Genomic DNA, 15,723 nt, shown 5'->3' on the forward strand with positions numbered 1-15,723 from the left:
TTTTTCGTGCCGGCATGATGAGAACCCGATCGCCGATTCGTCGCACTTGTGAGAAGAACGGGAGTGCCACTCGCGCATATTTATCATCGCCGTTAATAACGCGCGAGAAAAAGCCTTATCGCACACCGCAGCGAATTTTTCGATGGTTGCCCGTTTGGTATGGTCGATAGTCACTGAAAATTAACTTCGTCGCAGAGTATAAAAGTAACCACGAATAAAATTTCAAGATATTTTCAAAGTCCCCAGATGTACTATTTTACGAAAAATAATATTTTTGCAGAAAACACACAGAATGAAAAATAATATTTTTATTGTTTTAGGTACAATTAATTCGTACCATTAATTAAATAAATAGAAGATTAAGAGAAAAAAAAATCAACAAAGGATATGCGTACGTGAAATATTTCTTCCAAATTATATTCATGAAATGAGTAATATATTAATCTAGATAAAATGTAAAGTAAAAAGTAAACACTTTTTCCCTTTCTTCTCCTTTTACGATAAACATTTACGGAGACAAGTTTTGGGCCCTTTTGTTCGTTCCATTTCGCAAAGAATAAGAAGAGCGCAGAATGAGGAGGCAGAAGAGGAGGAAGAAGCAAAAGAGAAAGACGAGGGTGAACGCACTCGCCACACCCTGCTTTAAAGATTGTAAACGATTATTAATGCTCCACTGCGGTTTGACCCGTAACCCGGCGGTGGATCTTCTCGCAAACGCGTCTTGCCTCGCCGTCCCTCTTACCCCAAACCTATCCCTTTTCCGAACCCTCCTTCTTCCACCCTCGAAATAATCTCGACTAAGATACTCAGGAGAGATCGCGCGAATCGTCTCTCGATGGAATCGATCCTTATCCGGTTTTTTTCTTAATTAGCCCGCCAGGCTCCCTCTCTGTAAAGGATAAATAACACCAGGGGTTACGTCCTACCACGTTAACTAATTTGCGTAACACGCCGCAGGCTTGGATCGAAATCTTCGCGCCAAGCAAATCATCCAGCCGTTGCGAGCGAGATAAATTATCCGGAGGGCAAGAGAAATGCAATGAAATATAAAAGCAACATAAAAATAAATAAACATTTATTTTTAATAGAAAAGGAATCAAGAGCGCCATAGTATTTTACACTGTTAGTCTAACAATAAATTCATTGCATTTGTATTCTAAGGTTATATACGTTCATCGAGAATTTTTTTTTATTATTAAGAAAGTGGTTTTCCATAATAAAATTCTCTATTAATTATAAAAAATTCATGGGTAATTTTATTATTTAAAACATTGTTTAATTGCATAATTATTTAAAACAATTCCTATTTAGAATTTTCAAAGATAAAATTTATTATGCATCACATATTTCTCTCAAACTTAAAGCTTTAAAAATTTCAGAGCAAACGCGGAAATCCGTTCGCGTCACTTCGTTGCAAACACGATAACGCAATTAACGTCTGCCGTGAATAATGCCAATAAAACTGCTCGATCAAAACGATATCACGTCGAATCCGTTCATTAGGAGAATCATTCGGGGAATGCGAATGGTTTGATAATTAATAAGATGAAAATAACAAGCTGGAAGAAACACAGGCGGACGATAAAGAATGGCGATATTGAATATTTTCTCCGTGCAAAGGTGTTTGCGCGCATTGACGCCATTTCTGCTTTCCAGGTCGTCATTTCGAAACACGTCGGAAATTTATTCAAAGTATAAGTTCAATACCTCCAATCCGACGCAATATGAGAAGTATAAAGATAACGAGGCGGTGCACAGCAAGAAGAGGAGAAGTCGAGGAGCAATTATGCAAATCGCGCGTGACACGTGCTACGTTTGACGACGATATTCATTATCGAATGGTGAAAAACAACATTGGCGAAGGAAAGATACTGATTCAATGAGTATCGCGATGCTTAAAACAGAAGGATTCCCGAGGCAGATACATCGGTTAATGCTGTTACGTTCGTGCGTACGGTCGATTTACGAGACAATCTCGCCGCTTGCCGGTATTTCTTGCGCAGAGCGTAATTTTAATAACCAATCATCGCATCGCAAAGATATGACACGATATGACGCGCGCGTAAAGATAACGAAACGGCAGGCCAGCGCGAAAATTATGCAAATCGTTCGGCGTTAAATTTGCGGCGCAACGTCGACACTCGATAAAGATGGAATTTAAAATGCACTCATTTGTCACATCCACGTGAAACTGTGCTATCGATCCTGAGTGGTGAGCACATAAAACGAAACGTTTCAAAAGTGTAAAAAAGATTTTCGATGATGGAAAAAATGAACTGGCAAACCCGAGACACGAATTCACAGTAGTCTCTTGAGCTCACATTCGTTCCGCCTGATCGGTAAGTCCATTCGTATGTAAATGTCAAGTGATGATCGACCGCGCTACCGCGCATGTGAAAAATTTCTTGCCAAGAAAAAACAGTACTAAATGTATTGTCTATAAATATTCTAAACTATCGCATTATTTGTAAATTATTTTTTAAGAAAAATTTGAAATTATTTTTTTATTTTCTGAAATTAAGTCAGATAATTATATTTCATAATAAAAAATATATTAGTAAATTTAAAAAACATATAAGTAAACATTTGATTTTACTAAAATAATCGAATTAAGGTAATAAATTGTGAAGATAATACAAAAGTTTAACAAATCTAATAACTTGATTAATAGAAAATGCGATAGAGCGCAGAAGATTGTTTCTCCAGCATGGGAGCTTAATAATTGCCAAAGGAAGAGATGTATCCGTTGATTCCATTGGCATTGATCGGAGACAAGCTCAACTTTATCGATACGATATTTGAAATGGAAAAAAACTCGGCCGGAGAGACAATCGCGCGGCATAAGGAAGAAGACCGCAACGAAAAAAGAACATTACGAGGAAAGACAGAAATAGATGCTGTGACTTACCATGAAAACCATGAACCTTGATTGCAGGTTGGCGCTCCCGATGTAAGTCTGCGTTTCCAGCCACCGTGATGATCGCCGGGATGGTGTCCGCTTCCACTTCACTTCGATGCAGGCTGTCCCTTCTTTTTTCTCTTCCTTCGCGGGAAAAAAAGAGTCTATCTCACTTTACCGAGATTACGCGCACTGGATTTCTCTCCCCTTTTTCTTTTTTTATTTACCTCCAGAACTTGGCGACGCGCCGAAAATTATTGTCGTTGAGAAAAGCGCAATAAACGGACGTGTTTATTCACAAGACGCGATTTCTATTGCTTACGCGATCGTGCAAAAAAAATTGCGGATCTACGCGTTCGCGTCTCTAGTCATTCGTCGTGAGTAACCAACGGGAATATCCAACCGAGGATATTTTATTAACTATTAATTGATCTAGCTAAGTAACTTATCAATTGGCTATCGCGCGGTGACGGCGAATATTAGTCGTCTACCGGCATTCGATTGGCATACTGGCATGAATACTGGCCCGTTCGGTTCCGGTCACCTGCAACATATAAATAGGCCATTGTTTGCGTTAAAAATTGCCGTCTATGGAAAATTGGGCAACGCAACTACAGTTATGGAAATCATAATTTCGGTCGCCTTTGCATTAAAATTTATATATTTGAAAATATCTTCATATGATCGAGATAAAATGCATAAAAATATATTATATAGTATTAAAATTTCTCAATTATAATTATAATTATATGCAATTTTTATACCAGTTTCTGCTAATTAAAACTATAAAAAATAATGATAAAACACATTTTTTTTTTTTTTTTTGTGATTTGTAATCTGTGCATTATGACAATTCAAGAGACAATAATACAAGGGAAGATATTCTCGACACAAGATTCTAAAATGGAAATTGGTCTCTAATCAATCAGATCACCAGGAAAAACGGATAGCGAATCGAATAATAGAGTGAGCGAATGCAATAGCATCATTTTGCGGGGCGCGGTCGAGTGTGTTCAGGCCAGGCCTGTGTGACGCACCCGGTCTTTATTTAAATCATTCAATCCGTCACGTTATAATCGATTAACCCTAATAGCTGAAGAAATTGAGTTCACCGTAGCTCGAAGCTGCTCGTGCTATTTTCGTATCTTTCGTAATTCTCTCGCCTCCCTCTTTTAAATATGTCTTGGCGAATAGAAACAAAAATCTGTAACGAGACAATATTCTTGAATGGCAGATATTCATTTTTAAAGAAATTTTAAACTGGTCTCTAATAATAGCATTTAAATTTTTAATATTAATACATTTAATTATACTTTTGATATATATATATAAATTATTTCAATGTCTAATTCCAAATATTTTTCTACTGGATTAAATGCTCTTTAATTAAATTTAGAAATAAAATTTGTTTCTTGCATTAATGAAACTTGATTTATTAAGACATTTGTGTATGTGTGTGTGAGGCTTATTTTTAATTACTTGTCATTATTAATTATATATTTAATAATCACTTCCTATATACGTTTGCGTCGTTTGCGCGCTCTTGTTTACCGCTTACTAGCGATCTTGCACTATGTGTCTCGCCAGTGCCGGTATATGTTTCTATAGGTTTATGAATGGAGCAGCACGCGTGCTCGTCGACTGGAACACTATGTGTAAGAGGCGGGGCAGCGGCGAAAGTGACTTGCTCTAGCTTGTATCTGTTCGCTTGAGGCGTACATCACGCATGTGTATACATATATGGCGCGTACGCGCGTGCACGCATACATTTATATATGCACGGGCAAGCAGGCACAAGGCAAGTAAAGAACCGCCCTGGATAATTACATCGAGTGACAAACTACGCGATGGACGAACGCGTGTTGTTGACGCAAAACGCGCCGCTGATGCTGCTGGACACAGCAACTTCGACAGTTTCTTCAGCGACATCGTGGCGAGAATTTAAAAGGGAGAGACATGTTATGTTATATCGAGAAAAGTCTTCTATACGAATAAAACGTTCGAATAAAAAATAAAATTATAATTTAGATCTGCAGTCAGAAAAATAAAAATAATTAAAATCAATTCAATTATTTTCCTTTAAAAAAAATTAAAAAATATAAAAAATAGAGAATACAAGTCCTTATATTTTATTAATTTAATTTCAATATATATGGAATTAACTTTCTCTTTCTCGCGAAGAGCAAATAGTTTCACCTATCAAAAGTTAATTAACTAGAAATTGTTAATTTTAAATGATAGACATATTAATCAAATGTAAAAGGCACTTTTAGTACGACTGCTCATAAAGAGAAGATTCAATTAATTTTATATAGATTACAAACTGGATACGAGTGCTTAATAACGGAATAATGAAGATTTAGCATAACATGAAGTTCATTAAAATGCAGATGAAATCATATCGGAATCATTAGTTATCATCGTCAGTCATCGCATTTTATTATCACCATTTGTCACAATCGGTAGAAAGTTGAAAAGCGTAAAATTAATCATGTATCTGCATAACCAGCGCGAGAACCAAACAAGTGACTTTCCCGCGCGATATTAAACTAATGACTAGAGAAACATTTTAAGACCAAAATAATAACAGCAACTAATTGCGTTCATGTACTTTACTCTTGTACGAACGCTAGCACCGCCACTCTTTCGGGTCGATTTTTCTAAGTCAAACGTGGAGCAATAAATTCGATATTCTATATCTTGAGAGCAACAAATTAGGGAAACATTTTAAGACCAAAATAATAACAGCAACTAATTGCGTTCATGTACTTTACTCTTGTACGAACGCTAGCACCGCCACTCTTTCGGGTCGATTTTTCTAAGTCAAACGTGGAGCAATAAATTCGATATTCTATATCTTGAGAGCAACAAATTAGGGAAACATTTTAAGACCAAAATAATAACAGCAACTAATTGCGTTCATGTACTTTACTCTTGTACGAACGCTAGCACCGCCACTCTTTCGGGTCGATTTTTCTAAGTCAAACGTGGAGCAATAAATTCGATATTCTATATCTTGAGAGCAACAAATTAGGGAAACATTTTAAGACCAAAATAATAACAGCAACTAATTGCGTTCATGTACTTTACTCTTGTACGAACGCTAGCACCGCCACTCTTTCGGGTCGATTTTTCTAAGTCAAACGTGGAGCAATAAATTCGATATTCTATATCTTGAGAGCAACAAATTAGGGAAACATTTTAAGACCAAAATAATAACAGCAACTAATTGCGTTCATGTACTTTACTCTTGTACGAACGCTAGCACCGCCACTCTTTCGGGTCGATTTTTCTAAGTCAAACGTGGAGCAATAAATTCGATATTCTATATCTTGAGAGCAACAAATTAGGGAAACATTTTAAGACCAAAATAATAACAGCAACTAATTGCGTTCATGTACTTTACTCTTGTACGAACGCTAGCACCGCCACTCTTTCGGGTCGATTTTTCTAAGTCAAACTCATCGCATTTTATTATCACCATTTGTCACAATCGGTAGAAAGTTGAAAAGCGTAAAATTAATCATGTATCTGCATAACCAGCGCGAGAACCAAACAAGTGACTTTCCCGCGCGATATTAAACTAATGACTGAATTATCTCATTTGAGTTAAATGAGATACAGCTGCGTATATCGAGGTGCAACGATAATCAGGTTGAACTTGGAACTTTCGTGTAAGCCCACAATAATAACCGGTCTCACGAAGTAAGACCGAACGAACATATAATGTTTCGAACCGCTTTTAATCTAGAGATAAAGTGAGAAAGTATCAAATTTCTCGATCGTCGTTCATCTAGAAATAATTGATTGAATTGTAATCTAAATAATATTGTAGATAAGTTCTTCAAGCGAGCTAAAATTTTTATTATTCTTAAAGAAAACTTTTAATCAATTATACATTAAATTTTATAATGAAAAAAGAAACTTCATAATGTATTAATTATTATATATCTTTAGGATTAATTATTTCTACTTAACTATAGCGATATGTCCATGACTCTATTGTATCATAATCTTCGCGATATACCGTTCAATCCTCTCAAACAACATAATTACATACCTCGGTAACGTGAGTTTTGTTACACCATGTTAACCAAGTAAATAGAAAAAAAAAGAAAAACATAGATATATTTCCTTCTGTATCGATGCATCGCTGTCAAATGGCCTAGTTATTTGCATACGGCCGGCGCAAATAATTACATTATACGATAACGCGTTAGATAATGATCAACGCGTATCAGGTCAGATGCCATGTGTGAACTCGCACGAGCTTACCATTGGCATTACCTTATCTGGCCTTGTAGCCGATTGCCTTGAAAACCGCAGTTGGTAGCTGCATTTAGATAGCTGCACCGAATGCCAAGCATAGACACGCGCATATTTGCGCAAGTCGCAGCAGCGCATCTTGCGAAATATTGCCGATTATCAAATTAATTCACGAATGCGCCTCAGCAATCTCTCGAATTTCATTCTCACTCTCGAACATATGTCGATAAAATTGATAAACAGAACACGATTTATTGTAAAATACTTGATTTTCACGATATTATATAATTCGCGCGAGTAGGCTTTTATGTATTTTCTTAGAATCAATTTCTCTGCGGCGTAAAATAAAATAGGTATGCGTTCGCGGTAAACGGGTTAGTAAAATTTTATTTTTTTATTGCAACAAATGACATTTAATTATGTCGTCCCGAAAATGCATAAAATTTGTAATCAATTCGTTATGGATAACCGTTATAAATCACAAAACTTTATATTTCTCGAACAAAAATAAGAATTTGTGGAATATCGGAATTATGAAGTCCATGATTGCTAAATCAAAGTCAAAATTAGGAGAACCTGTAAAGTCGAGTGAATGATGAAGCTTGAGAAGGTAAAAGCTTCGCGAGTTCATCGCATCATCTATCACTGCCGCTTTTTCTTCGACGTTCATTTCTCCGCGAGTATGTCCGATTACTCATTTCGTTCGCCGATCTTCTAATCCGATTGATCGATCTCCGATTCGCGATGGCGCCATTAATTTCTTCGGTTCGTGACGATGGATCCATCAACACCGCAAATACCATTAGCGCATACCGCGGTTTTTTGCAATTAACCTTACCAATGATTGCGAAATCGCCTGCTATCTCGCTAACCTATCGGACTCCGTCTCGATTAATTAATCTAATCACTCTTTATAAACTAACCCGACTTTCATCCTATCATCACCGCTAGAAAGCGGCGGAGGCCGCGATTACCAATTATTTCGGTGCATCATAATTAGCATAATCTTGCCTAATTCTTCACATGGAGCCAATCATTTTCCTTCCATGAAGAATATCGACCGGAAATCTTTTCCAATAAGTTTCTTTTAGCAATAAAAATTATTTTATTATTTTACTTTTCTGATTTTAATTTTGTCGATATCAACACATTCGTTTAAAAATCATGTATGACTGCTTCAAGATATAATCGTTGGACAGTGTCGCAATAATCGCAAAAAAATACCCACAGAAATAATTGTCGGTTGTCTTAGATTTTCTCTCGGATTACAAATCGCGATATTCTAGCTATGCGTGAGATCGTGATGACGCTAGAACGGGCGCGGATATTACGCGGGCGCACGACTAGATATTAATAAACTCCTCCTTCTCGCGGCGAACATTGACATTAATTTGAAACTCGTCCGGCCGAGATTTTATCGAAGTATTTCGAAAGCGAATCGTGCCCGCGCATAGATGGGCGTATGCATACGTCGGCATGCATATATGCATATAAGTGTTTGTATGAACGATAAAATAACGTCGTCATTTTTTTACTTGCGATTCGAATCTGCGTCTCGCGATAAGATAATATGTCGTTGATATTAAACGACGTCACATTTTGAGTTGATAATTGAGTTTTGAGAAAAAAATAATGTGTAACGCGAAGGATTTTCGGAAGATTATCAAAGTATGCGTTTTTGGGACAACTCATGTGTACACGAACAGACGCAATAATAATGTCTGCGCTGAATGCGATCTTTAATACGCGTCGCATAATAATACGCACCGATACGAGCGTATTAAAGTGCGTTTCGTCGCATGTATGCACGTCGCCGCCGAAGAAACTCTTGTTCCAGATAGCATTATGTAGATCGCGCGAGTTGTATACGTGCAGCTAATACCTAGAGCCGCGATATCAGATTTTATCGTTTCACGTGAAAGAATGACAATTAACTAGCTGATTTAGGTTCCGAATTGCGACACGTTGCGTTGAGGAAACGTCCGCAAGCACGAACGCGCGACTGTCTCGAGCTGCGTGCGCTGTACGTACTTGTACTTGTCTTGCAACGTGGCAGCTGGGAACCGGATTAAAAAAATATATATTCAAAGTGTATATATATATGTATAATATTGCAGTAGTATAGTTGGATTAACGCCCACAATATCTCCGTATATTTTTGATTTTCGCTCGATCAAGAAAAATTATGATAATTTCATATTTAACAATATGAATTTAAATATATCATTGTAATTAATCTGCATCTATATGTACAAAGAAAATTTTACTTGTACAAGGCAAGATTATTATTGCAAAATATATTTTAGCATTTTTGATAAAAATTTGGATTATAATTCATATATATGTACCTTTCTTATAATAATTTTATTTTTGTTAAAACTCCAGTTGTGGATTCGCAAAACAATGACCATTAGCGGAATCAAGTTGCACCTGCTTACGACTCAGCTAATTCTCAAATAACATGTTTACTGTTTCAACAGTCTCAGAAAAAGTACAGCTTTAGCAGGAATCTTCATTACATGTTTTTGAAATAAATTAGTCAGATAATATTTCTCTACTGGATAAATCATTCTCAGTTAAAAAAAGGCAGCTTGGTTTTTTATAGAAAAGAAACAAATAAAAAAGATCCCTAACAGACAGCCCTTTGTGCGTTAAAAATAAAGAAACATCTCATTAGACGATCTAGAAGTTTTTGAGTCACACGACATCACACTTATTACACCGGCAGATGTTTCGCGCCATTGCGAGAGACGTAAAATCTATATAGTTTTTATCGCGTTTTCGATCATCGACTGCTACCTCCTGCCATTATGGTCATTGGCGGCAAATGCCAGCGAGTGTTCGTTTAATTTTATTGCCTAGCCATTGACGTTTTTACTGCGCCGCACCGTCGCACAGGATCTACGGGCTAGCTCGGGCTAGGCGAATTCTTGCGCCAACTATTGATCCGGGATCCTTGTAGAGCTTGTAAAATTGTACATTGACACTCTTGCGCGCGCGCTTAGATAATGGAACGCGGGTAAATAAGATTCCGCACCTCGTAAATCGAGCCTTTCTCGATCGACACGGGACACAGCTTTCAATAATTAACGCGAATCCGTTAAATCAAAAGGCATACTGTTACGCAAAAGTCGCGTTTGTGTCGTTTGCAACAATTCCATTAATCGCTCCATTTCCTTTTTTTGTAAACAAAATTATTTTCAGAATTAAACAATATCGCGAAACAATTTTTTAATTTGAAAAAAGAAATAAGATAATATAAAAAAATTAATAATTTGTTCTGTCTGATAAATATAGAAAAATTATTTAAAAGATAAATATGTGTAAGCACTATTTGAAAAATGTACTTCGCTCTTTAATATTGTAACTTTTTATTTTTGCTGTTGTATTCTTGAGAATTTAGAGCACTTTTTATTATATATTACACATATATACGTTTAAACAGAAAATATGTGTATTAAAAATTCTGTTGTTTCTTTTGCTTCTTCATAGAGGAAGCTTTGTTTTCGTGACAAAATTTTTTTTCGAGTTTTCTATGTTTTTATTTTATCGATGTCAGAAAAATAGAATTTAATAAAACATCTGCATAATGAACACGTATAAACTTCCAAACTAATCTGATAAAAAAAAACATAAACATTAGAAAATAAACAATTTTCGAAAACTTATAAACGGCAGTATATATCCCATTGATCATACATTCCCGCGCTCTCGGGTAACGCTACCGTTCGTTCTCAGATCGCGTCGACTTATCACTCCGTCTAATCCTTTCGTTCGAAAGCCCGGCGAGACGATAATGAAAAGAGCGGTCGCGCGCGCGGCCGTGTAACGGGTGCCATGGCGTTGCCTGAGAGCAAGAACAGCAATCGTAACGCACACATGTTACATATTACATATATACATACACAACGCGCACGCGGGCCTATCACGTCTTTTACTGCCCGTACTAAAACTGACACATTTGCACACATTCGTTGCACCGGCGCGGTAATGAGGGACGCAGTTGAAGCTATTACACGATGACGTGTAAATAGCGGCCGGTGCACAATGCCCGCGGGTCGTGTTGGTTTTATCTACCTCGACAAGGGAGGGACACGTATATCGCAGCGGCCAGGTACGTACAAGGGCAGGCGCAATTCGTGTGGCGAGCTGTACATACAAACGCGCAGTTACGCGTACAACCTATTGTATATCGCGACGAGCGATATAAATCGCAGATGAAAAATCGCGTTGACAAAGGATCCCGGCGCGCGGTATCTCCGTCTTCGGAGAGGTAAGAAAAAATTTACGGAGACAAAGAAACACGCGCGCGATAACGGCCGACAGGGCTTGATATGTCTTATTAGTCAGCGGAATTAATCATACGACCTTATAATAATCGGTAGCGACACATTTTTTTTCATGACTGCCGTCGTCCTTTGTCTCGTTCTAAAGGCATAAACAGCGGCGAGTATCTTTGCTCTCTTCGCTTGCATGTGTACATGCACAGTCTTTATCGCGATATTATTTGCAAATAAGAGAAACATCTTAATCTGTACATCGTCTGTATCATTTAGAGAGATTAAATTGACTTAGTCATCGGTTTTAAAATATCATCGGTTGTCTTTTTCCAATTCGATGTAATAAGTTACTCACATAAACATGTAAAAAATGTATAGTATAATAGACAATATGTTCTATCGTATTGAATAAGCATCAACGCAATTTTAATAGATGAATTGCGAAGAGAAATAGACAATAATGATTAACCGTTTGTAGTGAAATATTCGTATACGATGACAAATGATTATATATTTCATCGAAGTAAAAATATCATGTTTCTTTTACGATAAATTTGATTGATAAAGTACAGTATTTAATAAAATTTGTATTTCCAAAAAATATTTATATATTTATTCATAAATAAATAAAATTACAAACTTAATTTTTTTTTATTAAAAAATTTATAGTATCATATTGACATTTATTTTACTAAAACAGTGAAAATATTTTTCCAAAAATGTTTTTTATAAATTTATCTTTTAACAATGTATAAGGATAATATAATTTTCTAAATATAGAAATTGAGTGAAAAGAAATATATTGTTAATCATCTGATAAACGCGAAACTGATATTGAAAGAAAGCGAATGAAATTTTTGTAAGTGTAACCGTAACCTGCCACTTGGTTGGTGACTAAAACGACACGAGGACGCGATATTGAACGGTAGCTGTCAGCGTACGATCCTATTAACCCGCATTGTATGCTAATGAGCTCTTGTCGCCTGTGATCCGTGCTTATATCGCATTATATTGTCGACAGCGGTTCTCAGCGAAAGAGAGAAAGAGAGAGAGAAAGAGAGAGAGAGAGAAACACGCTTTTCCGTCGCGTCGCGATAATTTATCGCCTTATCGCCGTCTCGTCGTCTATCCGTCGTTTTCTCGCTATCGAAGAGAGTCGTCGAGACAATCTCAAAGCCGAGCGCAAACGCTTTCGTCGGCGTTTTAGTACGACGAGATCCAATTAATCGAAGCCAATTAAAGATGCAATTACGTCGTGCTTCGCGCGAAATTGGTTATTCTCAAAGCAGACAAAGATGAGAGCTGTTGCTATGCGATTACGGTCGGATTACGGTCGATTTAACGCCCTACATATATATGTCGATGGATAAAAAGAAAAGTTCCGGTAGGAGAAACCCACATTCACAAAGGGTTACATAAAATTACTCGCGGCTTTAGTGAAAAGTTCAGTCGATAAACACGAAAAGCAAAGGGACAGCGATGAAAAAGGGTCGCTGTTCATCGATTGATAAACAATTTACGGCTTGATCTAATTTCTCTTTTAATCCTTTGCACGCATTTTGAATCTAAAACGATAACGTGAACAATCGCTATCGGTTATGAGATCAAAATTGCTCGGCAAACACGTACAAGGGATGCAAAAAATTATATTTATCAGAATATTTAAAGATTGAAGTATATATAAATTCATTGAAGATATATTACGTAGATATTATGGTCTATTATAATAATTTAGAAGTCCTGTTTCAGCTATTATTACGTATACTATGTTTGATGTATATAATTTTAAGCAGCTTGAAAGCATAGTCGAACATAATATATGGCCGATGAGGACACACTGTGGTTTTAATGGGCGCGTAAATTTTTTATGCGCCATTAAAATGGTCATGAAAATGACCACGCATACACGCGTGCCTTTCGCGAGTATACAGCAACAAAGATCTTAAGAAATGCAGAATAAAGCTTTGGCGCAATGAATTTTTTTTTTTTTTGCGGACGGCTGAAACGAGTGTAATTAACGACTATTGGTGATGGTGGTTATCCAACTGTTAAGCCCGTAGCTCATCTCAAAACCGCTGGCTGGCTGGCTGCTCGGTTTCAGTACGCATATATATGTGTGTGTGTGTATGTGTGTGTATATATATGATATATAGTATTATGCGAGCTGCGGATACACGCGTATATCATCGACACTTATATAAGCGCGTACGCATTCGAGCGATACGTTCTACGCAAACACTGAATTAGATATCAACAATTAACCGAGTGAAAGTCCACAGTAACAAAAACTAACATTAGATATATATCTGAAACGTTCAATCCACATCGGGGCGAGTAATTACTGTCTATAACGTTAGCGCTCTCATAATTCAAGGTACAATCTCATTATGTCAACTTTATGCAAATCTACTCGCATAATTTCCCGTCCCTTGCATGATTGCTCAAACGAAAAGCGCGAATCTACGCGAGACACGAATCTTCCTCTTTCACTATCAACATATTATTCTGGCTTTGTATCTATATGATAAAATATTTTAGTGCATCTCGGAGATTCAACATCTTTTTTTAGCATAACCCTGAGCTATTTCTTATTTATAATCCTCACTTGCTGTTATATTTATTAACATTCATTATTCTAAAGAAATCTTTAGTGAAAATTAAAAAAAAAAATTTAAATAAAGATATTAGTCAAATAAAAATATAAAAGATGAACATGTTTTATTAGGATACGTTTATAGGATACTAAATGAGATATTGTCGATATATTCGCTAACCGATGTACCAAATCTTGACGCGGATCGTGAAGGAATTAATATGATGAATATATAAATTAATATTTCCTACATCGATAACTAAATTACGCCCGACACAGAGATATAAGGATCGCAGTGAAAGTATCGTAACATATACATCGAGAAATCCCATCTCAAGGAAGGGATCAGGGATCAGGGTCTAGGCGTCGTCGACGCGGCCGGTGCGACGGACGAGATACACGCCGCGTGCGTGTCGACATAATTATGCTACGCGCCGTCAGGTAGATGAAGTCGATACGGACGCAGGGGCCGTTTAAGCGCCTCCGAGAGCATAAATAATCCTATTAAACGTGTCACTGGTTGTGTCAACAATCTGACAGGCAACGGCCTATCTCGGCCGCCGCGCTGCCGATCGTAGGAACGCGCGCCGGTTAAATGCAGATACGTGCGTTTACACGTGGGTCGAGTTTACGAGAACCAATGTGAGGAAGTCGCGGAAATGATCTCATCGACCACGGTTGCGCGAATATTATGCAATGCTCGTTGCTCTATCCGTGCGGGCACGTGCACGCGCGTATATTTTAATCCTCTTGTAAAGTTAACGTTATGCGTGAACAAGAGAGAGAGAGAGAGGTCTGATCGAAACCGATGGCATTTCAAGTGCGGCCGATCTCTTCCTAAGAATTGAAAACGTCCGTTTACAGTTAAGAGTCGCGGCTCGCCACCTGTTTGACCGTGCGGTTGTTCCGCAAACCACTCTGCCGATTCGATGTGTGAGTAAATAAGGAATACGCGAGATAGAACACGTCTCGCGCGCAACTCGAGTGTCTCGTCGAGGAAGGCCGGTCGTCGTGTGCGACGAGGTGTCACTGAGTGATTTTTAGTTGCGTTTAGAGATTATTTGAGCTATTTGCAGTCAACGTTTTCTTAACAGGAATGTCAAAGTATCGATGGTCTTTAAGTTGGTAAATAAAAACCTACGATTTTACGGTTCGTATGAATTAAATTTAGAGAGACAAATAAATGATGAAATATTGCTCTTTACTCAATTTCAAGTATGTGTGTTGTGTGTGTGGACTCCACTTAGAATATTAATTACATTAAACGTGATTGTCAAAAAAAAATAGATATTCAATACTAAATATTGAAAAAGATATAAAATTAAAAAATGTACACATATATTCAAAAAAATATTAAAAAATGTCACTCAACGACTAATGAGCAATTTTTCGCGCAATTTATAATTCGAGAAAAAGAAGAATCGTACGTTCACATAAATCCCATCTGGAAAGATTATAGTAATTAGGTCAAAGCAGATTATGTTAGAGCGATAGTCCAAACTATTAATAAATTAGAAAATATTTTTTTGTACGTGCTTACTCACAAGTAAAGCAGTTAAATGAATGAGATAAATGCGTTTACTATCGTTTTGAATTATGCTATTTATATCACTGCTAATTTAATACATTTTATTTTATAAAAAATATAGATATAATAAAAAATATATATATATAATAAAAATAAT

The 15,723-nt window shown here is 36.8% G+C and overlaps 1 protein-coding gene across 1 annotated transcript in view; it reads right to left on the minus strand.

The window, feature by feature from the left end:
- The window catches only part of LOC115244634 (Krueppel-like factor 3), a 329,364-nt gene that overhangs the window by 307,126 nt on the left and 6,515 nt on the right, over nt 1-15,723 (minus strand). The window contains exon 2 of the mRNA XM_029822446.1: nt 2,909-3,443. Coding sequence (XP_029678306.1) covers nt 2,909-2,920 — 12 coding nt within the window. The 5' untranslated portion in view covers nt 2,921-3,443. The remainder of the gene's footprint in view (nt 1-2,908; nt 3,444-15,723) is intronic.

The sequence above is a fragment of the Formica exsecta genome, unplaced genomic scaffold, assembly GCF_003651465.1.
Source record: "Formica exsecta isolate Colony F162 unplaced genomic scaffold, ASM365146v1 scaffold122, whole genome shotgun sequence".
NCBI classification, from domain to species: domain Eukaryota; kingdom Metazoa; phylum Arthropoda; class Insecta; order Hymenoptera; family Formicidae; genus Formica; species Formica exsecta.